Below are 23,138 nucleotides of genomic sequence, written 5' to 3'. Positions count from 1 at the left end.
GAATTCGAAAATTGAGAGATTCAGAAGTGTTAACAGAGGGCTGCAACTGAAAAACTGGCGATAAATGGTCATTTACCACCAGATGCTTAACTACGCACCATGTCAGTACCGCACATGTCCGCATGCTAGAGCATGATGCACCACATTCTCGTGCACGTGAGCACGTTACGCAGCCCTGCATTGTCGTCGACGCATGCGCCCACACACAACCGACGGTATTCTCACGCCGTGCAAAGATCTACACGTACCAGCCCACCACCAGGGAAGAACAGAATCGCAGTCCATACCTCGGTTGTCTGATACTGACAATTCTGGGTCTGGCTGTATTCGACATTGGTTTTGAGCATAAACTACACATCGGGTACATCTGAATAATCCGCAAAAAAAGAAGAAAAAAAGTTACGAACAAGTCTTCTCTAAAAAACCTCAACTTAATCCTCAAAAACTCCTATTACAGACGAAGCATGGAGCAGACCAGGGTAACCTGCCTGGTGCGAAGATATGTTTACCGTTGGAGATGCTGGTGGGCGTGTAGCCCAGCTCAAATAATGCTCCTGGGCCCTTCGCTTAGGGCAAATGGTGCATGGTGACGAGGGTTTTCGGGTCGGTCACCTCCCTTTTCTCCTGTCCTTCTCTCTATCTCGGCTTCTGTCGTGGTGGTCGTCTCGCCCTTGGCTTGCACTTTTCCCGCGTACCCTATCCCTCCCCACGTCGTTGCCATGAGACCGGTCCCTACCGCGATTGTGCTCTCGATCCCTCTCCTGTGACTTCCTTGGAGGGCTCAAGCTTCTACTCTGGCTCCGGCCCCGTTTCCTAGGATGATCATGTGCATCGCGATGCCTCTCTTTCCGCTCCGACGACGATGATGTTCTTTCTGCAAAATAGAGTACTGTTTAAAGTGCGCGCCTAGCTTGCAAAATATAGGGGCAGCGAAGACTGAATGAAGTTGAGGGGTACAGCATGGCTCATTGTTAGTGCACAAAGTAATATATGGAGTTGTGGAAGTCAATGATGCTGCAAGTTCAAATCCAACAGAGATGATACTGTCAAATAAGCAGGTATCCTTCCCTGCCTTCTTACATACCAGAAGATCGCCTGCTGTTAGCACCATCAGCTGGAGTGGATAAACCATATTCTGACTGGAGACGTCTTCGATGGCTGGCAACCTTCCTCTCAATCTCATCCAAGTCACGCAGACCCTGTTCCTCAAGAGATTCACGGTACTGCATGACAGAAATTTCAATCTGCCTCAACTTCTGCCTGCAGAGAAGAAATGCATTGGAGTTAGAAATAAGGGCATGTTTGGAGGGGCTCCGTGCGCCTCATCTGCCCACTTTAACAGTTATGTTTCGCTGGAGCCAGAGCCGTTTTGGTTCCCACCACAGTGTGCAATAGCGTTGTGCAGTAACCTACAATGCCCGTGTGCATGGAGCCAGAGCCGCTGGGAGTGGCGCCAACAACGTCTAAGTACGTGTGCTTGGCAGACACATACAAAAACTAGCATCGCAATGGTAAAAAAATATTGAAAACAGACAAGTACCTGTGCTCTTCATCAACAATCGTATCATGATGACGACTTGTGTGGTCAGTACTAGCTTCTGTTGTATCGACCTTTCCGAGACCATCAGCAATATCGCTTCCGGATGAATAGCTTAATCCCAAGCCTCGGCCACCTTTCCTATCTTCATCGTCACTGATGTCATCCTCTCGACTCCATTTAGAAGCTGGCAAAACAGGATCGTATTTCGGCTTCTTGCTTGGAAATGATTCAAGTTCGGCAGAAGCAGATCCACCAGAACGTCCTTTACCAGCTCTCGTACTGTTCCGAGAGACATCTAATTCATCACCATTAGAACCTTCACCAAACCTTGAAGTACTATGAGCATTCACACCACTGTCCTCTCTTCCAACCACATGCTGTTCACCCTGCACATATTTCATGTCAACATCTTTCTCGTATATTCGTTCCTTCTCAGCCTCTTCCAAGTTAAGCAGCCTGGCGACCATCATTTCTTTACCACCACACAGAGAGAGGCCATTATGTCTACAGCGGCGTTCAAGTTCAGCTAGTGGGAGCCCTAATAGCTCCTTTGTCGCTGCTGCCTTTCCAGTAGCCAAGGCACCGTCTTCATTAAGCTTAAATCCATCATTTCCATCCTCAGAGCTACCTTTCTTTTCAATTTCGGGTGCATCACCGCATAACGAGTGAAACGGAACAACACCAGAGTTGCCTGATCTAAGAAAAGTAGCCCTCAGCCCATTAAGAAATGCATCAGAAAACAGGAACCAGTCTGCCCAAACTTGTAGAACTTTCATAACCCTCTCCTGAAGAACAGAAATAAATCCATGCAGACATGTAAGAACATCAAGGATAAAAATAAGCTCCAGTATTCAAAAAATGGTGCAACATAAGTCACCTTCAGGGCTTCAGCAGTAATCCTTCCAGTGATACTGCGATACAAGTCATTAAAGCTCTCCATAACATCTGGCAAAGAAGCTTCAAACTTCGTTCGGAATGCAGATGCGTTCTTCACAGGAGCGCTACTGTTATGAAGGATGTCAGACACTAGCATAAGCCGAGCAACCTTTGTTGGAATAGACGTCTCCTTGAGTGTCAAGGATTCTGTAAGAACCTCAACAATCTGAAATGCAAGACAATGAACAATCATTCAATGAGAACTACAAAAGAGACATCATGTGGAATAGAAAAGTCTAAACACCAGAATCACAGAAAATTTGCCTCAACAAGGCTATAATAATGCCTAATCCATAATAAATAAGTTAAACTACAAAGACAACAAAAAATTAAAACAAAACCAGATCCCAACAGTTATTGCATATCATCTAAGCGAAGCCTAAGGAACAAAATTGTGTAAATTGGTGAAGGAGCAAAGATAGCATTACATCAATCAGTATACACTTTACATGTTGCAAATTGATACCATTTCAGCAACCACCAACCATTATATGTCACCAGTTTTACCTACTTCCTTCTTATAAAAATAAAACAGATCTTATAAGTCAACGCAAGGGTTGTCCTTCAAACAGTCAGTCAACTGTGAGACCATGCCTCCATGGCCACATGCCAGTAAGTACATAGGCTCATTTCGTTGTTGACAGTTTGACACATAACCATTAAGCTATCAACTGGTCTCAATGTGGGTGACCGGGTGTATACCTAATTAAGTCACAGTACCATTAAGCAATGCAAAAAAGTAATAAAGAAAATAGAACTAATTACATAATATTTAGAAGGTACACATTACCTCGCCAGCTGCATCAGCATTATCCAAGGCAAATCCCATGGCGTCTTTTATTTGGCTCCTCTCTAATGTCAAAGCTCGCAGCATGTCCTCAAATTCATCACGCTGTGAGTCAGTCAATGTACGCTCCACTTCAACACGCTGAAGAAGGGATCAGAAATTTAGTATTGTAACAGAACAGCCATTTATTTATTTGACATCAACAAACAACAATTTAATGCTCTTAGTACGTCTAACAGTTATTTACCCTGCTTCTACCAGCAGCAAATGTAGATTCCTTTTCACGTTCAGGGCTTCTGTTGGACGACAAGGGAGGTGGGACCCATCTGAATTGCATATAACATTTTTGTCAAGAAAGTCAATAAGCAGACACCATGCATATTCATCCTATTGAATATCATTATTTATTGCGCAAAACTATTACCTTCCACTTCCGGTGATCATGATGTAGGGTTCTGTTCTCCATCGTTGTAGAGTATCACCCTATGTTACAATATCACAGGCTGTTAGCACTCTATCAGCACGTTCATTTTTTGCAGTTACTTGAAATTTTATTAATGTAAAAAAATGTGACTTGGTTCTCAAAAAATATGTTCCAGTCATAATATAGCAATAGATATAAAGTTTTGTTGAACAAGAAAAACACATATATGCACATGCAGAAGTTCCAAGAAACTAAACTAAGTAACGGTTATTCGACAACTTAACAAGTTCTCCTTGTGCAGAAGACACAATGGACATCATAGTGTTGTTCGCTTGTTATCTTTGGTAGCAGAAGTGAAGCATAATACTTTTGATAGTCTTCTAAGAATGACAAATATGAACGAATAAAAAGAACGGAGATATTCTGCATTAGAATACTGAAATGTCACTTTAAAATTTTGTACTATAGACAGCAACAAGTACCTGGGCAAATGAGTATAGCCTCCAAACATAATATGTGTGCTCTTTAGATTTAAGATTGAACAAGAAATCAAATAAAGGATTTCCTCGCCCTCTCTCCATTACAGCTTGTTCAAAAGCACATCCACCATCAAGTACGTGCAGAGCCATTGTGTCAATCACATGCCGAAGATGCCCATCATCAGGTGGAGCAACCACAATATCAGGAACATTTGGTGTAAGGACCTATCAAGTCAATGAATCCATTAACATGAAATAATCTACAAGATCTCTTACTTAAACAGATAATCACTCATTTAACGAAATCCAGTATCACAGGATATCATGTTCCAGAAAAAAATCATTATTTCAATCACATGAGAAGCAACAGACATGTAGCCAGAAACCAGAAATTACATCTGCACTTGTCAGATACTAGGGGCCTGTTTGGCTCACTTGGACTAGTTGTTAAGTCCAATTAAAGTTTGGGTGAAAGTTTAGGCGACTAAAAAAATTAGTCCTTTGCTCTTTGGATACATGGACTACTGAGGGACTAACAGTTAGTTGAGCTGGACTAAAAATTAGTCCGCCTAGGACATTGATGAAGATGTAAGTAATAGAATCAAAATTCAAAACAGGGTGGATGAAGTGGCGTCAAGCAACTGGCATTCTATATGACAAGAAGGTACCTGTTAAGAACAGGGTTACGGAGGTAGTACGAGTGGTGGGTGGAAGGTCGTGCACTAGGACCCCAGCGCTTGGGCTCCGTCGTCGTAGGGTTAGGGCTGCTGGCTGGAAGAAGCGCGGTACTGTTCAGATGACGAACAGTACCCGCGGTGAGCAGCAGACACGGGTGAATAGTGTCGCGGATGAACAGTGCGCGTGTGAGCAGTAGATGGTTTGAGGGAAGCACGGGCAAGATACTTGCCTGCTTACTTCATTAATTGAAGGGATATATATGTATAGATGAGGTAGCAACATTCAACTAACCAACCTTATCTAAGATCTAAACAAACAAATGTTTATCCATCTAAACTCTATCCAGACTAACAAACTGATGCTTATCCATTGAGTTTAGATAAAACTTGCCTTTTTAGCTTCTGTGGTGAACCGGGAGACGCCTGGGCGCCAGGGGTGGTGCTGTAGAGGGCCGGTGCCGGGGTGGGAGCCTCGTGCGTCATGGTGAGCTCCTCGAGGAGAAGCTCATTCCGCACCGCATGGAAGGTGGGAAAGGGCACGGTCCTCTTGATGAGAGCATTCAGGTGACCGTAGCGGGGGCTGAGGCCACACAGGAGGTTCAACACCAAGGTGCGGTCTGCCACCGGCTCGCCGAGATCGCGGAGGGAGTCTGCCAGGTCCTTCATTTGGCGGCAGTACTCCCCCACGGTGAGTTCCCCCTGGGAGAACTGGCGGAACTAGGCGTCGATGTGAAGAGCTCGAGCGTCTCGGTTCTCGAGGAACTGTTCCTCGAGGGCGAGCCACGCCTTACGGCCCGTGTCCGTTTGGTCGCGGATAATGTCCTGGAGCACGACGGTGATAGTTCCGTGGAGCCAGGAGAGCACCACGATGTCCATCAGGGACCAGACTGGGGACGGCGGGGTGGCGATGTCGTCAAGGACGTGGTCGTCAAGGGCGTAGCGCCGCAGGGTGAGGAGGACCTGCCCTCTCCAACGAGGGTAGTGAGAGGACGCCGGGTCCTGAACGATGGACAAGAAGGACATATGTTGTGAAGTCCGGCGGCCTGCGCATGGAGGGCGGCGATGTGGTTGGCGTCGAGGCCAGTGGCAAGAGGTGCCTCGGGAGTCATTAGGGGTGTTTCCGGGGCAACCGAAGGTTGCCCAAGGAGAAGACGCTGAGCAGTTTCATCTGGGCGGTGAGAGCGGCGCTCATGGCGCGCTCCTTGCAGGACGATGGTAGCAGCGCGCTCGCGGGAAGCCTCCACAGTCGCCTGTATGGTAGCGATGGCGGTGACCAGTGCCGACGAGGTCAGCGGGGGGTGGTGGCATCGGCCCACGTAGTGGTTGCGCGGGCGGAGAAGCCCGGCGGGGAACCGCGTCGCCGCAGCAGCTGTTGCTGCGCAGGGGGAGAGGCATCGGGGAGGGGCTCGAGGCCGGAGATGTAGGGGGCCCCACCAACAGCGAGCTCGCTGCGGGGGCCATGGGGAAGAGGGTCGGCCAAGGGGTGCTGGTCGGGGTCGACGCCTAGGGGAGGTGGCGGCGGCGACTGCTGGGAGGGGAGGGGGGCTGGTGTGTGGCTCTAGTACCATGTAGAATAGTGAAAACCCTAACCCTAGAATAGGGTTGGGCAGTGTATTAATAGACCAAACAACTGGGCCAGGCCCATTACAAGGGACGGGTATCTAACACCTACTATGTTGTATGGTGCAGAATGTTGGCCTGCAAAAAGACATCATGTTCAGCAGATAAGTGTTGTAAAAATGTATATGTTGTGTTGGATTTGTGGCCATACAAGAAGAGATCAAGTACGAAACGATGACATATGTGATAGCCTAGGGATAGCACCAATTGAAGAAAAGCTTATGCAACATCGGTTGAGATGGTTTGAACATGTCCAATGGAGATCTACAAAGACATCAGTGCATAGTGGGATCCTTAGGTGCGATAGCAATGGGAAGAGAGGAAGAGGAAGATCGAAGTTACCATAAGAAGAGGCAGTAAAAGGATACTTGAAAGCAGGGGCGGATTTGGGCCTCGGGCCACCTAGGCCGTGGCCCAGGACATGGCCCAAAACACCACTTATACTTAGGTATTTTTCAGCCTAAAAACTGGCCCAACACTCGATTTAGACTATGCACTTGGAGGCTGACAGACTACATGGTCCCTATCGCTCCGCTCGGTTGCTCCTTGCTTCCCTCAGCCCGGGAGGCCGGCGCTCGCTTTGCTCGTGTTGTTGCGGTGTTGCCTGCTGGTGCTCGAGTGCGACAACCGCTGCATGCTGTGTCTATGATGAGCTCGACGAGTCACGCACGCTCTGCATATTCGGGTTCAGGTGACCTCCCTGCATGCGCACCGCCGTCCTCAATAGATCTGCCAGGGGCTCTATTAAGTTGCATGCACCAACCAATTCAACTCAAAAGCTTAAGCTGATAGAAAGAGATGGACAATTCATTTATATTATATTCCAACACTCCATCACGTCGAGCTTTTTTGGGTCTCATGCGTGGAATAGGAGCGAGCAACAATTATTTTATTTAATTGCGCTAGCCAGGATTCGAACTCGAAACATCTGGCTCTGGTACCATATTAAGTTGCATGCACCAACAAATTCAAATCAAAAGCTTAAGCTGATAGGTGGACAATTCACTTATATTATATTCCAACAGGCTCACGTCGTCCGCCCCTCGCGAGCGACTCGACTCCAGCCTCCACTCCACAGCGGTCGGTGGCAGCTCCACCTCAGGCTTGCTTGTGCTCGAGCTCGATCGTCGCTTCTCGCTGCGCCTGTGACGAGCTGCACGCTCTCCACGGATCTGGGCTTTGGCAATCTCCCTACCTGCGCACCGCCGCCCTCCACGAGTCCATACCGGCGCGCCGTTCGCCCCTAATCGACGACTCGGCTGCAGCCTCCACTCCATGGCGGTCAGCGACGGCTCCACCTCCGGCTTCCACGGTCTCACTGTTGGTCCATCAAAATAGTGCATCAGCCTCCCCTTCGTGATCCAAGGTCGCTGCCACGCCTCCAACCACACACTAAATCATGGTTTGTGAGTGGCCCAAGGCGTCTTTTAGAGAGCTTTGCCACTGCTTTAAAGCATGAAATATACCCAAAGATTTAACCTTGAATAGGAGTGCATGGAAAATAGCTATCCATGTGCCCGAACCTTGACTTATGGGTTTCGTTGGGTTTTAACTCTAGCCTACCCCAACTTGCTTGGGACTAAAAGGCTTTGTTGTTGTTTTTGCTGTTGTTGTTTCTGTTAGAGTATATTAGGAAAGTCTTGATATGGTTGGTTTAGGATTGAATGCATTGATTGTAATCCCGGGATAACCTTCCTTATGTCCAATCCATGTACTCCTATATATTCACCCTAGAGGTTCAATGCAATACCATCACATGTGTTATACACAATCTCTCTTCCCTCATGGCATCACGAGACTAGGGTTTCTAATCATAGACCTAGGCTTCCGCTGTCGCCGTCGCGCCGCCTCCAAGGAGATCGATCTCCATCGGGGCCAGCGCCCTCGTAGGATGTGCAACATCTAATATGCTATGCTCATCTCTATCATTGTGGGTCGATCCCTCTGGTTACCGCGCTCGTCATCATCTTCACGTCATCATCAAGTTCAGCGCATCACTGATCGCAACACTCACCGGATCCGCATCACAGCGTTGTCCTCCCTGCCTCCACCGGCGTATCGTTCTGTCACATCCATATGCCATCATGGTGATGGCTTTGGTCGAGCTCTCGTGTCCAAGTTTTCCCTCTGCTCGCCGTCGCGGTGACGGCTGTGGAGGGGCTCCTAGATCTGAAGGCGTCTTGGTGGACGTTGGGCCAGACCAAGCCACCGGCCAAGCGAGCCATATCTGTGGGGTAGGCCGTTCGACCGGGCCTTCCCCTCGCCTGTGGTGGTCCAACGCGTCGCCTCCCTCCGACTGGGGTGTCGTGGCCGAGAGCTCAGTGGCGGCTAAGCATGGATAGGGAAACCACCTCCCGCCCACTGCTTGAGCCGCATGGACATGGGGCTGCCGAGCGGCAACTCCTCGAATAACACCTCCGACGCGGCACCACACGAGCCAATCGACCACTCTGTCGCTCCATCGTGTACGACGTAGTAGAGGTCGAGCGCGGTAAGCATCTCTAGGAGGCGGTTCCTCCCAGAACAACCGCACACGGCACACCCAGACCCAGTGGTGGGCACCGCCTTCTCCATGGGGCCCCTTCTGTCTCTCTCTCTCCTTGTTTCCTTTGTAGAGGATGAAGTGAGCAACAGCAGGATGTTTGGCTTTTGCTCTCTCTATTCTTTATGAAGGGGATAAGATATAAGATGAGTGGGCTGGATAGGGGCACCCATTGATGTGCTCAAATCAGTGGCTTTGCTATGTCTTTTCCTTTTTTTCCCCGATCTGTTATCAGGTTTGCGTCCCCGTCGCCCACCGCCTGTTGACTCGTGCATCATCAACATCAGCTTCGACAACACCGGCTTCATCTTCTTCAACGGATGGTGTAGACTGCAATGTAACTGGAGCGCCTGCCTGTGTCGTGTCCCTTCGTCTGCACGTCCATCTACGTCGGCTCATCGTCGCCACCACCGATCGAAAGGCTCTGAAAGCATCTAGGCCCCTGGATGGTTTTAGTGATTAATGACAACGTAATATTATGTGACTAACATGTGTTTTGCAGAGCAGATGGTAAGTTAGGTCGCATTACAGGAAGTTGTGCTACAACGGTGAAAACAATCCCTGAGATGAGAACTTGAAGCGACGGCTGAAACGACGAATCAAAAGATGAAGGTCTTCATATTCCGAGTGTCGAAGGAGTTGCGGACACTCGGTATAGAATTAGGTCTTCTATTTTTATTTTAGCCGTACTATAAAGAGAGGTTGTGGATGAGTAGTTTGACCAAGAGATTTCTAGTGTAGTGTTGGTGCATATTCACACTCACATCTAGTGCTAGGTGTCACTCTATAACACGCTCACGAGTTAGAACGAAAACGATCTCGAAAAACAAAAGGAAAAAGAAGTTAGGTTTCTGTATTAGGGGCACCGGACTGTCCGGTGTGCACCAGACTGTCCGGTGCGCCCCCTGACAGTGGGGCCAGCCAGCCCCGTGGGCAGCGTCTCTCCCCCCGAGAAAACCCGAGAGCAACGAGTTGAGAAAATGATTTTTAGCCGCCACACCGACTGTCCGGTGTGCATCGGACAGGTACTGTTCACTGTCCGGTGCGCCATCAGCCCAACGGCTAGCTGTCAGAACTAGCCGTTAGAGACGACCGTTGGCGCAACCGGACTGTCCGGTGCGCCCATGCGCAGAACAGCCAGGTAACGGCTATTTTGGTGGGTGGGGCTATTTATACCCCTCAACCTACCTTATTGAGTGTATTACTGCCCACATTGATGACCACACATTGCTAGAGAATTGCAAGCACCACAAAGCCTAGTGAGGTGATTAGAAAATCTTAATCCCGTGTTAGCACCTCATCAGTGCAAGTGAGACCCACCTAGAGCACACACCACATGCATTAGGCTTATCTTGGTCAAGTGAAAGCCTATGGCTTGTTATCCTTGGTGATCGGTATCACCTAGACGGCTTGGTGGAGTTTGGAGCACGGTGACCTAGCTCAAGATTGTAAGCGGTTGTGAGGGATCCACCACGCCGGTGTGGTAAAGGATCATCTCATAATGAGCACTTGGTTCTTGCGAGGACCAAGGGGGAGCGATACCCTTGCGCGGGTGCTCCAACGAGGGCTAGGGAAGAGTGCCGACTCTTCGATACCTCGGCAAAAAATTGGAGGAGTCTTCTCAACCTTGCTTTACAATCTGCATTTAATTGAAGCATTTTACTTTGTTCAATTGTTTAGCAAGTAGTTTAAGTAATGTCTTTGGATTGTTGTCTTTCTAGTAGTACTCTCTTATTGCTAGTAGTTGGGTGAAGTTGGACTCTTGCTTAGGGTTTAATTGTTGTTGAATTTTTAGAAAAGACCAATTCACCCCCTTCTTGGGCATCGTGATCCTTTCAGGCTCCACCGTCGACATCGCCATTGTCATCTCCGCCTCGCACGTTGTCGGCCTAATCAACAAATCGCGGGCGAACCACCCTCCCGAGACATCTGTCGTCCATCGTGCGATGCTTCGCCAAACAAGAGGGTTGCCGCTGCATCACCTCCTCAGGCAACAACATCGTCGTCTGTTATCATCCTCGTCGTAGCATCTACACGCCATCGACTCTTGTCGGTGCACGTCTCTCGCACATGGTCTTCTCCAACTGTTCGAGTCACCGACTTCAAGTAGTGTCATCACGCTATAGTGGCGCTGTGGAGGATCTTCTTCCTATGCATCGTGACTCTCCCACTGCGGCAACTCCAAGAACCTCGATGTGTCGCCATGCCTACCTCTTCGCCTTCATCCAGCACAACCTTGTTGCCAGCGTCGTCGTCTTGTCCTCGACTACTTCATCTACTCCGCTTTGACAACAGTGAGCTGCAACAGCATTCCCGCCATACCGCACCACAACCATCGTGGAGGTCTTCTTTGTTGGCCCCCGTTAGACGCTGACAGTCTGACACATGGTTAGGGCCCTCTACCTAGTACGTTTCGCATTGGCAACATCAACTCGTGCCTTCGTCCACGACGCGTTTCCAGACGTAGCAAACCTAGAGCACGCATCGTCCATGGCGATTCAACGACATCGTCCTCTGTACCGACTTCTTCATCGATTGTCACGGTTGTGTCACCGTCTTTGTCTATGGCGCCCTCCTTCTGCGCCACCGTCAACCTGGCGCCTCTTGGCGCGCTGTGGACCTTCCCGCGTTCTACGCCCGCGCCCGCGACTTGTGCGGTCTGTATTCTTCGGCATCCTCGACAGCTACATCAACCATAGCTACCCGACGCATGGCACCTCGACATTATCAGCACAAAGGGCTATCATCTGCATGGGCTACTCCAGTCGCAGCATTCGCACCAGCGTTCCGACTGCAGGGGGGTATTTCCATTGTTCTCTAGTATGTCCATTCATATTGCAAACACTACAACCGCAAGGGGATGTTAGAGTATATTAGCAACTCTTGATATGGTTGGTTTAGGATTTGATTGGAATCCCGAGATAACCTTCCTTATCTTCAAGCCATGTACTCCTATATATTCACCCTAAAGACTTGCAATACCATCACACGCATTATACACAATCTCTCCTTCTGTTTCATCCACCCGTTTCAATGGCCTAAATAGGTGGCTCAATGATTCAAACAGGCCCTAGAACAGCACATAAGTTGAGACCTTACATCAAGGCAATGGTGTACAATAAAGACATTGGGACTCCTGTGCAAAATGCTGGCCTTCGAAAACATTAATATAAGTTGTTCTCAACAAAATAAGTAACGAACTTACTTTCAGTCTACAGTTTACACGATTCAAGAGATCAAGTATTTTCTAAGGAACATTAATAATATTATGTAGTATGAAATATTCATCCTTCACAGTCTAACTCAAAGCAAGATCACCTAGATAGCAAGATCATTGTACTAGTGCACTCACATAAACAAAAAAAGAAAGGAAGAACATGATCACTAGAAAGAACAAGTAAATAAAGTAATGCTGCGAGATACAAAAAATGCATCCTAGAATAAATAACAGATGAATTAATAATGAATCATGTACAATTTCCTACCAGCTCTGAGGTTTGTGGTTTAATAGATGCAACAGCAGGGCCACCAGGACCAGAAAGTATGACTGTAGCTGTACCACCCTGTATAAAATGAAGAGTCAAAACCAACTCTTGTGCGCAATACCAAAAACATCATTTTTCCATTAAAACTTGCAATATATCGTGAGAAGAAGTTCAGATGGAATCAGAATTTAATACAGTGCGAAAAAGACAAAAGAAGCAACCTCCTTATTTCTGATTGCCATGTGTCCTGGAGGAGGAGCAGGCAAAGCCTGTGACGGAAGAGCAACAGATTTACCCCACCCAATCTTGAGTTCATAGTCATACACAATAACACCTGAAATAAATCATCAAATATGCTGAAGCAGCTGAAGGCAAGAATCTCATACAAAAAAAGCATTTCAAGTTCCCATAAACAATGAACAAACATTATCCAGATGGGTTAACACTACATGGATGTGCACACTAACCTTGCATTTCATCCTTTGCTGCTTGTCCATCTGTTCTATTCATGAAGGCAACAAAACCACAATTTCTTTGCCTTCTGCGTTCCTCTTCTGTTCTAGGCCACATAATCTTGACACTAGCAATAGGTCCAAACCGACCAAATGTCCTCAAAAGAAAATTCTCATCGACCTAACACCATAGCATGTAAAGCTAACAAGACAATGCATACAAGTTTAACTAAACCGCACAGCAGAGAAAGCAACCTTGGGAGATAGATTGCCAACATATAAGTTGGTGGTTTGAGGATCACCATCATCAAATGATCCTGGAAATCTCCCAGTCGGATCAAATTCATCTGGTAGTTCATCAAACCGGCTCGAGGACTGCACAAAATAATGTTAGGCATCAATGAAAAAAAACTATTAAAATTCATATAGAAACTACAAAATGATCACACAAATTTCTCATTAGCTGGACATCAGTTTAAGAACAGTTCAAAGAAGCTGCAAATGAGTTGAAATTTTTTATATTCTACATTCTACAGCCTCGTAACATGACATAGGGCCTGTTTGGTTTCCTGCCTAAGGCGCCACAACTTGCCTAAGCTTAGTCGCTCGAATTGAAAAACTAACCTTAGACAGAAAAGTTATTCAAGTTGTGACGCTTTAAGCAGGAAACCAAACTAAGCCAATAATATTTCCACAAACCAAACAATATTGATTACTCCAGTCCTCTCGTGGAAGTATGGAACAAAACAAAATAAACATTTTCACACATACAATAACTTACCATGGAGCTATCGCCATGGCGACCTTCACGGCGGTGATCTCGATCTTGATGGCGCTTCTCTCGCTGCTCTTGTTCAAGCTTGATTTCCTCCAAGAATCTATCTATTACTCGTGGCTTTCCCTTTTCCTTTTCCTTTGGCCTCTCCCCTTCCTTCTGCAAGTCCAGACAAAGCTTAACCAAGGGAACTATACAGATTGACCTAGGCAAATCATAAAAATACTTGAAGTGTGAAGTGTACTAACCTTTTTCTCAGGCTCTTTTGCAAATGATGGTGGCAAGAAGGATGGAACATACCTGGAGAACAGAATGCTATGTATAAGGTATATATGATGTTCACAAGTTAGATTTGTATATGCATATCATATTATCATTCATATAGATAAGTAACAAAGGGGTACCCGGGTCGGGTACCGGATACTGGTAGCAAAATTATCCGAATTTTAGGATACGGATACGGGTATTTTTGTTGTCGGGACAGATACGGGTACTACTCAGGTAACGAACACCCCCGAATACGGGTACAATACGGAGTCACTAATACCCGATAACGGTCGAGTACCCGGTGGCTGGCATCTGGTATGGCAAGATGGTCGTATCTCGTATCCGCGTATGGTAGTGCGACTCTTGTCGATGCCCTCTTGCCTTGCACCTTGCGTCATGCAGGCCCACCGCCCAATGGCCCATTATTATTAGCATACTTATTTAGGTCCAACGCCCAACAGCTAAGACTACCGTTTGCTGTATTTCAATTTTGAAACTAAACTAGGTGACTAGTAATACCATGTACTAGTAGCCGCTATTAACGTTTTCCAATTGTTTGATTGGATTATTACATGGTTATTAGCAGCCACTCTATCTATTGTGATTTGTGTTGTTTCATTTTGTGACGTGAAAATGTTGAACACTTGAACATGTTAATTAATGTCAACTATTTACTATTTGTTATATATGTGTGGACTTGTAGATTATGCCTGAAAGAGGGGATATGATGTTGATTTTTTTTTAAATTGTGTTGTTGGTTCTATAATGTCCTTGTGATTAGTAACTTTGAACTGCATGATGTCAATTTTATCGGTTTGTTTTTCTATATTTGAGCTATCATGTACATGATTATGTATTTCTTATTTTATTTCTTTGTCGGACGGTTGAGCAACTAATATTATCGAAACGAAATATCCGACAAATACCCATTATCTACCCGAGTAATATCTGATACTCGTTTCTTACCCACCCAAATTATTACTCGGTCTCATCCTGTACCCGTCCCGAATTTTAACTACCCGTATCTGGTCATGTATCCGAGAGAAATACATTAGGGTAGGATACAGGATGACACTGTATCCGCCTATATCCATCCCGTTTTCAACCCTACAAAGAATTGCAGATACGATGGCATTTCAAGCATTTTCACTTCAAACACTCATGAAATTTCAACTCCACTAGTTTGGCTTATGCTACAATCAAAATCCTGTTAATATAATGATGCAAACAATAAAATTTAGATTCCCTGACAAAGCTTGAAGCAATCATACTTTGCATTAAAAAGTATAATCGATCCATAGTTCCACACACGCACACACACAAGAATTTAGTCCAAGGACATGAATTTTCAAGTCAATCTAGTCTGGTCACCGAGAAAAGTGCAAAAGTTAGTTCTTCGCAGGAGATTTGTGCATCATTTTATTGAGAAGATCAAGAGAAGTACAAAGGAGAGGTAGAACCCTGATCCGGAAAAATCTAAAACACACCTGCTGAACACAACCCACACATACATACCTGAAGAGGTATTATACCCCAATGTTAGACTGTGTGTGTGGGCCGGCACCACTGTTGGGCTGCCGGCCCATTAGGGTTAGGGTCGAGTCTATATATTGTAACCCATTCTCTATGCAATACAATCATCCACTTTCATATTCCTACATGGTATACCTAATTATTTGATACCATGTATTTGGGAATTCTTCCTTCAGAACATCCAGGCCTTTGTGCCACGACGTCTCTGTCAAGTAGATGGTTGTGTTAGCAGAGAAGCCAACACTCCTCAGGAAAGCCAGGACCTCATCAGGGCTATAGCAGCCTTTTCTTCGAGCGCCACGGGTTGTCTTGCAACTCTTCTTCTCCAGCAAGTCGGTCCGCAAATCAATTGCCAAGACCTTCCCATCTGACTTCTTGCTTAATTCTTGAAGCCTATCCAGCATTTTTCTGGCCACCTCAGAATATTCGTGCTTCAGCTCGAGGCCACCGAACATCGCAAGGCAAGCAATTGTGTCCATGTCCTTGTTGTTCGTCTCCTTTGGCCTTAAACTTATGGAAGAGAAAATGACCGCTAGTCTTAAGTACTTGTTTTTTTGGAAGATGGGCTGGATGGTGCCTGTGATGAAGCTTTCAGTCACACGGTTCGGTACTCTGATGACTGCTGGCTTCTTAGCACTCACTTCATCAGGTATATCCTCTATTACTTCGACAACACCATCCAAGCTCCTCACAAACTTATCCACATTGTACATGTCTTGGAATTTTCGCTTATTTCCTAATTCATTTCCTCTGATGTCTGGGAGTACAAGTGTTGCACCTAGATACCTTGCAATAACCACAACATCTGTGATCTGAGAGATGTGATACTCAGGGCCCATAGTCAAGGAGAATGTAACAAAACCATTAGACGACTGATTTTTTGGTTTGGTCCAGCAAGGTTTAACTTCCTCGACAGCGTCCATCAGGTCCTCCACTCCAGTCGTATCAACGCTGCTCATTTCAGCATTGTTGTCAAGCTTCCTTGTGTTCGACACCACACCTGTTGCCTCCAAGCCCAGCTCCTCGGTGACGGGAGAGAAGTGGTCGTGCTTGATCATGTTGCCGAGCATGACGAACATGGAGAGGGTGAGGAAGCCCGCCACCACCTGCTGCGAGTCGACCGCCATTGGTTCGGCCCTGCCAAGCTGACTGCCGACGCGAGAAAGAAGACTGCAGACGCAGAGTGTGGGGGCGGATACAGGCTACAGTGGGGAGGGGATGCGCTGGGGAAGATGAGACAGATGAAGCGGGGCGACCACCGACAGGAACTCTCCACAGCCCACGGGGACAGGGAGTGCACGACTGTGACAGTGCGAGGCAAGCACGCTCCACAGTCCGCACGCGGGGGCAGACTGCCAGCCGCCACGGGCGTCGCTGGTCTCTTCTCCGGCTTCACACGCAGGGACCGTGCCCCCTTTGGAGAGGCGCGCCGAGATCCAGGCGCCAGGCATGCGCCCCCGGTCGCCGCCGCCAGGGGAGCACTCGCCCCAGCCGCCGGGGCCGAGCGTCGGTCAAGCGCGGTGGTGGCCGACCGCGGCCGCGCCATGACCGCCACCTCTGCGCGCCGGTCGTGCTTGCGCGCTGCCATGGCCTCCAGGAGCCGGCCGCCGCCACCTGGCTTCAGAGCGCCGCGCCAGGCGCTGGTCCGCGGCCGCCTTGGAGCGCGCACCCGAAGCAAGCGCCCGCGCCGGTGGCCCTATGCCACGACCGCCGAGCCTCCTCCCCCGCCTATTTGTTGTACGATCTGCTCTCCATGGCGCCCAGGCGAGCAGCTCCCCTTCTCCCTCCATGGCGCCGGCCTCCTGCTCCCTCTCTCCTCCGAGCGCAGGGCACCATCGGACCAGCCTCTCTCTCTTCCTAAACGCAGAGAGCTCCCTCGGCGCCATTCCTCCCGTCTCCCCTTCCTGCAACGACGACTGTGGCCTCTCCGACGACCTCCTTTCACGCTGCGAACATCTCGTCCTCCGCTGTCTCTCTGGTTGTGGGGGCCTCCTTCCCCCCGGCCGCTCTCGCCCCTATGTGCCGTCCTCCAGTGTCAAACACCTCTTCCCCGACATGGATACCCTGTGCACCTCTCCCCTGTGTCGGCATCTCCGCCCACGCAACCCCTTGTCATCGCGCTAGCCACCTCCTACTTGCTCGCGCTGAAGCCCTAATTGCTCACGTTGAAGCCCCAGCAGCGCCTCCCACTTCGAGCTTCTCCCGTCACCGGTGCCGTCAACACCCCTTGCCAGGTCCGGCGCAGGCCCCCGCCCGGCTGGACCCGCCCCGCCGCCCACCCCCTTCATCGCCTTCGTTGGATCCATCGCTGTCGTGGCCTTCCCGGCCGGATCCCCGTTGCCGCGACCTTCCCGGCTCGATCCGCCGTCTCTTTGGCTAGATCGTGTCTTCCCGGCTGGATCCGTCGCTGTCGTGGCCTTCCCGGCCAGATCTGCCATTCCCCCTTCTATTCTGTCGCGGGCGCGGACACCTTGACTGGCGCAGACGCGCGCGCTGCTGTCGGCCTCCCTGGCGGGGCTCCTTGACGCCCGGCCGATCGAAGAAGCAGAAAGGTCGTCCTGCCGGTGCCCTTTTGTTGTGTCGCCCTGCCGATCGTTGACGCTCGAACGTCGACCCCTCCCGAAGAACAGGCTTCTGCTGTGTGTCTCCCGACCGCGACCATCTCGACTTCGGCTACCTCGGCATCTAGGGGCTATCGTCTTCTTGGAGCACACACCAGTCTCTTCTCCAGCCGCAACATTCGCACCATCACGACGCTGCGACTGCGGGGGGGTTTCAATCTGTCGGCTCCTACCTTCGGCCTCTACTCTAGTCTCATCGTGTGTGGTGCCCCCGTTGCAACTGCAGGGGGATGTTAGACTGTGTGTGTGAGTGTGTGTGGGCCGGCACCACTGTTGGGCTGCCGGCCCATTAGGGTTACGGTCGAGTCTATATATTGTAACCCATTCTCTATGCAATACAATCATCCACTTTCATATTCCTACACCCAAAAAAGAAATAGGACTAGACATGTAAATTAGAAGATTCTAAGTGGCTGAAAACTCTGGAACTAAATTAGCATTACTAACTGAGAATCTCAAGCTACTATTACAAAGGTATGATAAGCTAACACCCCCAAATATATAGAAATCTCATTATTTATATATAATATATCCCACAAACTTGAGACAGTGTTGTCTAACTCATTACCGATTGACTCGAATCAAACAAGACTATTTTCTCCATACTCAACCTAATATCCTCATACCATCTTGCTATTAGATGCCCTTGACTAGATCCAACATGACTACTTTCTCCATTGTTAGACTCCTGTTTCGGTTAGGATTAGGGTTCTCATGTAATTACCTAATTACCCCTATTGTAATGGGCTTGGCTCACCTAACTCCTCTATATAGTGAACTCCCAACCCTAGATTAGGGTTAGGGTTTCACATATTCCAACCTGATGGGTCCCGCAGAGCACGCTCACGGTGAGGTTGAGGGTCGTGTTCAATACGGCTTCATCTTCCGTCATGGTTGTTGTGTCACCTTCCAGCATGCGTGGGCATACACAAGGTATGGCGTGTTATCCTGTCCTTTGTGGTTTGTGGGTCGTTACTGTGGAGACTCCAATGCTAAGGTCCCCCTCGTTACTGTACACATGGTCCAGACATGGTTTGGTGATGTCGCGTCTTGTCCACCCAACATGGCTTAATAGTATCGGGTTGACCCTTTCCTCTTGCAGGTTTGGTCGTCAGGGAGCTGGTCGTCCGTCTCGCCTCGCTGTGTTGCTTGGCGGGGACTTGGTCGTCCGTCCCACCTCGCTGGGTTGCTCGGCAGGGACTCAGTTGTCCGTCCCGCCTCGCTGGATTGCTCAGCCGGGACTTGGTTGTCCATCCTGCCTCGTTGGGTTGCTTGGCAGGGACTTGGTCGTCCGTCTAGCCTCTCTGGGTTTGCGAGCTTCTCAGGGTAACCGTCTCCTTGGTACCCGGCAACTCCGCTCACCCGAACCTGGTCTACCGGTTGAACCGCTCCCCGTACAGCCTCAAGCAGGCGTCGAGGGCTTGGTACAGTCGCTTCGCCTCCTACTTGGTCTCCCTCGGCTTCGTCAATGTCAAGTCGGACACATCATGTTCATTCATCGGCACGATGACGACATCGTCTACCTTCTCTATGTCGACGACATCATGCTCATGACACCCAATGGTGCCCTGCTTCAGCATACAATCGCCGCCCTTCAGCACGAGTTCGCGATGAAAGACATAGGCCCTCTCCACTTCCTCGGGATAACCGTGGAGCGATGGCCCTAGGGCCTATTCCTTCACCAGTGCCAGTACGCTCTCGACATTCTAGAGCGAGTTGGCATGTCCGACTACAAGCCCTAGTCCACGCAGTCGACACCTAAGCAAAGCTCTTCGAGGACGACAAGGCCCCAGACGCCGACGTGACAGCCTACCGGAGCAGCAAGTGTGCCTTCACAAGCACACCCCGCAGGAGCCCCACCTCACCTCTCAAGCGGATGCTCTGATGCCTTTGCGGCTCCATCGACTACGGCCTTCTACTTCAACCCTCCCCGACTTTAGAGCTAATGGTCTACACCGACACCAACTGGGTTGGCTGCCCGACACACGCCGGTCCACGTTTGGCTACGTCGTGTTCCTAGGCACCAACCTCGTCTCCTGGGCCTCGAAGCGGCAGCCCGTCGTCTCCCGCTCCAATGCTGAAGCCGAGTACCGTGTTGTGGCCAACGACGTGGTCGAGGCCTCTTGGCTCCGCCAGCTTCTTCAGGAGCTCCACAGACCCCTCGAGCGCTCCACCCTTGTCTATTACGACAACGTCAGCGCAGTCTACCTCTTCACCAACCCCGTGCAACATTAGTGCACGAAGCACGTAGAGCTCAAGCTTCACTTCGTCCGCGAGCGTGTCGTCGTTGGTTATATTTGCCTTCTCCTCATCCTGACCACCTCGCAGTTCGCTTACATCTTCACTAAGGGGTTGTCGTTGAGTGCATTCACTGAGTTCCAATCCAGTCTCAACATCTGTATAGGATAGAGTTGAGACTGCGGGGCTGTTAGACTCATGTTTAGGGTTAGGGTTCTCCAGTAATTACCTAATTACCCCTATCGTAATGGGCTTGGACCACCTAACTCCTCTATATATAATATAATCCCAACCGTGGATTAGGGTTAGGGTTTCACATATTCCAACTTCCATACTCAACACAATGTTCTCATACCATCTAAGGATGTGTTTGGTTTGGGGGCAAGGTGGGATGGGATAGTGTTATCCCTGCTATTAGGAATAGGAACAAGATGATTCCAGTTAGTTGTATGGTATGGTATGAGGGATGAGATGATCATAGTTTTCTGTCGGTGAGTGATGTGGAGGGATTAGAAGGCATGACCCATGATGTCAAGACTCAAGAGATCAAGGAGTGAGAGGATGGCGTAGTCTACCCAGTTTTGGCAGGATCAGCCTGTCCCAGCTTTTGTGTGTGATGGTGGGGTGGGCAGGATGCAATCAAACCCCTCAAAATGGGATAGCCCCTTCCCTAGTCACCATCCCCTGAACCAAACACATCTTAAAAGGACATTTGTACATTAATAGAAAATAACCACCGGAAACACAGAAATGCAGATTAAACGTGGTACCCAAGTTCAAATAAATCACTGAATTATATGACTAGTATACATCCATCATAATAATCCATAGTTCTATAAGGTAGATACCCAGCATGCCTATCCGGAACCCTAGTGCATTTTTACTAGACGGTAAAAAACACTAATGTAAGGTCACCTAATGAAGAAACATTTTGACCTCCATAGAAGTGCTAACACCATAAATAAACAGATATGGACTCAAACAATGGCAAAACATGAGCTAATGTAATACCATCACAAGCTGATGTAGCAACAATGAATTGTTCCATCAGGTTGAAACTACAGGATAAGTGCAAATGAAACACTAGGCATGAAACAAGATGGCATGACTATTCATAAGACCGGCAAACAATTTTCTTCTTCAGATTACCCTTTCACTGTTTTAAAGTGCATTCAGTATTTGGCTACAGCTTCAAAGTTCAATTAACAGACATCTCAAGAAGCATTACTGTAACGAAGAGAGATGTGCCGAGTATATAGCATAAGGCAATCAAAACTAGGTCTTGTCCCTGAATTCTGGTTATATTAGCTGCATGACCATCTAAAGATGTAGCAGTGGTACCACAGGATACCATCTTCTAGAAATCAAGTATTTTTGCCGTTTACCTACTGCCCTTCTTTGGAACAGACCCCCCATCTTTGGATTTTCCACCTGCCATTGCCGAATGAATAAAAAGGCCGATCTCTTGATCAATTGGAGCGATAAAAGAAACAATGCATATATCCATCTTGGAAGATATTGAAACTACAGAGTGGGAAAGCAACTATGAGAAAGTATGCAAAAATGAAACCCCTGCCACTAACCTTCCGAGTCAGTCTTCAGCTTTGCATTGGGGTCGATCACACCACCTCGGATAAACTTAGCCCCAGATGAGCTATCACCTTTGAAGGACTCAACAAATTCCGCATATACACGTGCTGCTTCATCTTCCTCCCTCTTCACACACCAAAGCAGTCAAAACAAAATATGAACACCCAGCACAAGGGAAAAATAAGTGTCACATGAAAAGGTTAGAAGGGACTTGAACCCCTGACCTTCTTCCTCGCCTCCTCAGCCTCCCTATGCTTGTGGTACGGAACCTTCTTCGAACTCATCTGGGCATTATCACACAATCATCACAGTGCATCAAAATCAGGGGCGGAGCCAGTATAGGACATGGCTGTACACATATACACCCGATATTTTTTGCAAACAAACCAAAGTAAATAAGCACAACACATGAATATAGATCCGAATACAAATAGCTTGCACTAGGGATTAGGGTTTGAGTGCTCGGTTTTGCACAGGAGGGGAAGAGGTGCAGTGCAGTGGGCATACCTGTTGGGTACTTAGGTGTTCGTCGCTGGCTATGGGCCTGACGAAGACCTGGTCACCTGGCTAGGTCGGCGGTGGCGCTGGGAAAGAAAGAGAGAGGCCGCACGGCCGCACGCGAACGGCAGAAGCCGAGAAGGGAAAAGCCAGGCCGCGCCCCGCGGAGAGGACAACGGGAGCAACCGAGTAATTGGGTGGGTTTCAAACTAGCCGGACAAAGGCCCGTTTGGATGGCTCCTGGGTCCTGGCCGGAGCTGCCTGGCCAGTAGGGATGGCAGTTGGACCCGTGGGTATGGATACTCGCGGGTTTCGTACCCACCGAATATGGATACGGATATAAAAACTCACATGTGGGTCATATCGGGTTGTATACTCGAAATACATCGGATCGGGTATGGGTAAAATACTTTACCCATGGGTATCCAGTGGATACCCGAAATATCAAAATACTTCTTTAAATATGCTACATCCACTAAAAATGTGCTACATTCACTAGAAAAACTCACTCGCATGTGTTGTTGATTAATGAATATTAATTTGTGTTGTGTTAACAGTCAACTGTAATGTAATCGAGACCAATGAGACATCGACAATGTTATAACTGTCAACTGTCATGAACTCATTAAGCTTTTATTCTCTGTACTCAAATTTAAATTTATTGGATGTGATAA

General features: G+C 48.3%; 2 protein-coding genes across 5 annotated transcripts; both read right to left on the bottom strand.

Annotated features, from left to right (window-relative positions):
* Positions 1-265: 265 nt before the first annotated feature.
* LOC100304259 (uncharacterized) lies at positions 266-22,759 on the bottom strand. 4 transcript variants are annotated; one of them, XM_035968122.1, is made up of 18 exons: positions 22,474-22,759; positions 22,191-22,315; positions 21,960-22,092; positions 21,762-21,807; positions 13,966-14,017; positions 13,724-13,876; positions 13,198-13,317; positions 12,958-13,123; positions 12,712-12,824; positions 12,491-12,568; positions 4,170-4,391; positions 3,688-3,746; positions 3,511-3,589; positions 3,267-3,404; positions 2,418-2,642; positions 1,541-2,325; positions 1,085-1,260; positions 266-874 (listed from the first exon to the last, which is right to left on the bottom strand). In XM_035968122.1, the coding sequence occupies exons 2-18, from the start codon at positions 22,248-22,250 to the stop codon at positions 609-611; spliced, it is 2,871 nt and encodes a 956-aa protein (XP_035824015.1). In that variant the 5' UTR covers positions 22,251-22,315; positions 22,474-22,759; the 3' UTR covers positions 266-608. The 4 variants fall into 4 exon arrangements, with proteins under 4 accessions (XP_035824015.1, XP_008643896.1, XP_035824016.1 ...); XM_008645674.3 differs by having other exon boundaries at positions 22,191-22,250; positions 22,474-22,705; NM_001330573.1 differs by having other exon boundaries at positions 312-874; positions 13,724-13,873; positions 22,191-22,250; positions 22,474-22,585.
* On the bottom strand, positions 14,070-16,842 carry LOC103626711 (uncharacterized protein). The gene has a single exon (XM_008647099.4). It carries the CDS (start codon positions 16,642-16,644, stop codon positions 15,640-15,642), a length of 1,005 nt encoding a protein of 334 aa, XP_008645321.1. The 5' UTR covers positions 16,645-16,842; the 3' UTR covers positions 14,070-15,639.
* Positions 22,760-23,138: the final 379 nt, after the last annotated feature.

Source organism: Zea mays, chromosome 5, assembly GCF_902167145.1.
Source record: "Zea mays cultivar B73 chromosome 5, Zm-B73-REFERENCE-NAM-5.0, whole genome shotgun sequence".
In the NCBI taxonomy this organism is placed as follows: domain Eukaryota; kingdom Viridiplantae; phylum Streptophyta; class Magnoliopsida; order Poales; family Poaceae; genus Zea; species Zea mays.
Note: the sequence above shows the minus strand (reverse complement) of the source record. Positions and strands in the feature narration are given on the sequence as shown.

Bases quoted from the DNA above. Each gene is read 5' to 3' on its own strand.
- LOC103626711 (XM_008647099.4), bottom strand. From the start codon at position 16,644: ATGGCGGTCGACTCGCAGCAGGTGGTGGCGGGCTTCCTCACCCTCTCC.
- LOC100304259 (XM_035968122.1), bottom strand. From the start codon at position 22,250: ATGAGTTCGAAGAAGGTTCCGTACCACAAGCATAGGGAGGCTGAGGAG. The intron at 13,318-13,723 runs GTAAGTTATTGT...TATTTTGTGCAG, and splicing joins GCCATGGCGATAGCTCCATG to TCCTCGAGCCGGTTTGATGA. The intron at 3,590-3,687 runs GTAATAGTTTTG...TATGCAATTCAG, and splicing joins ATGATCACCGGAAGTGGAAG to ATGGGTCCCACCTCCCTTGT.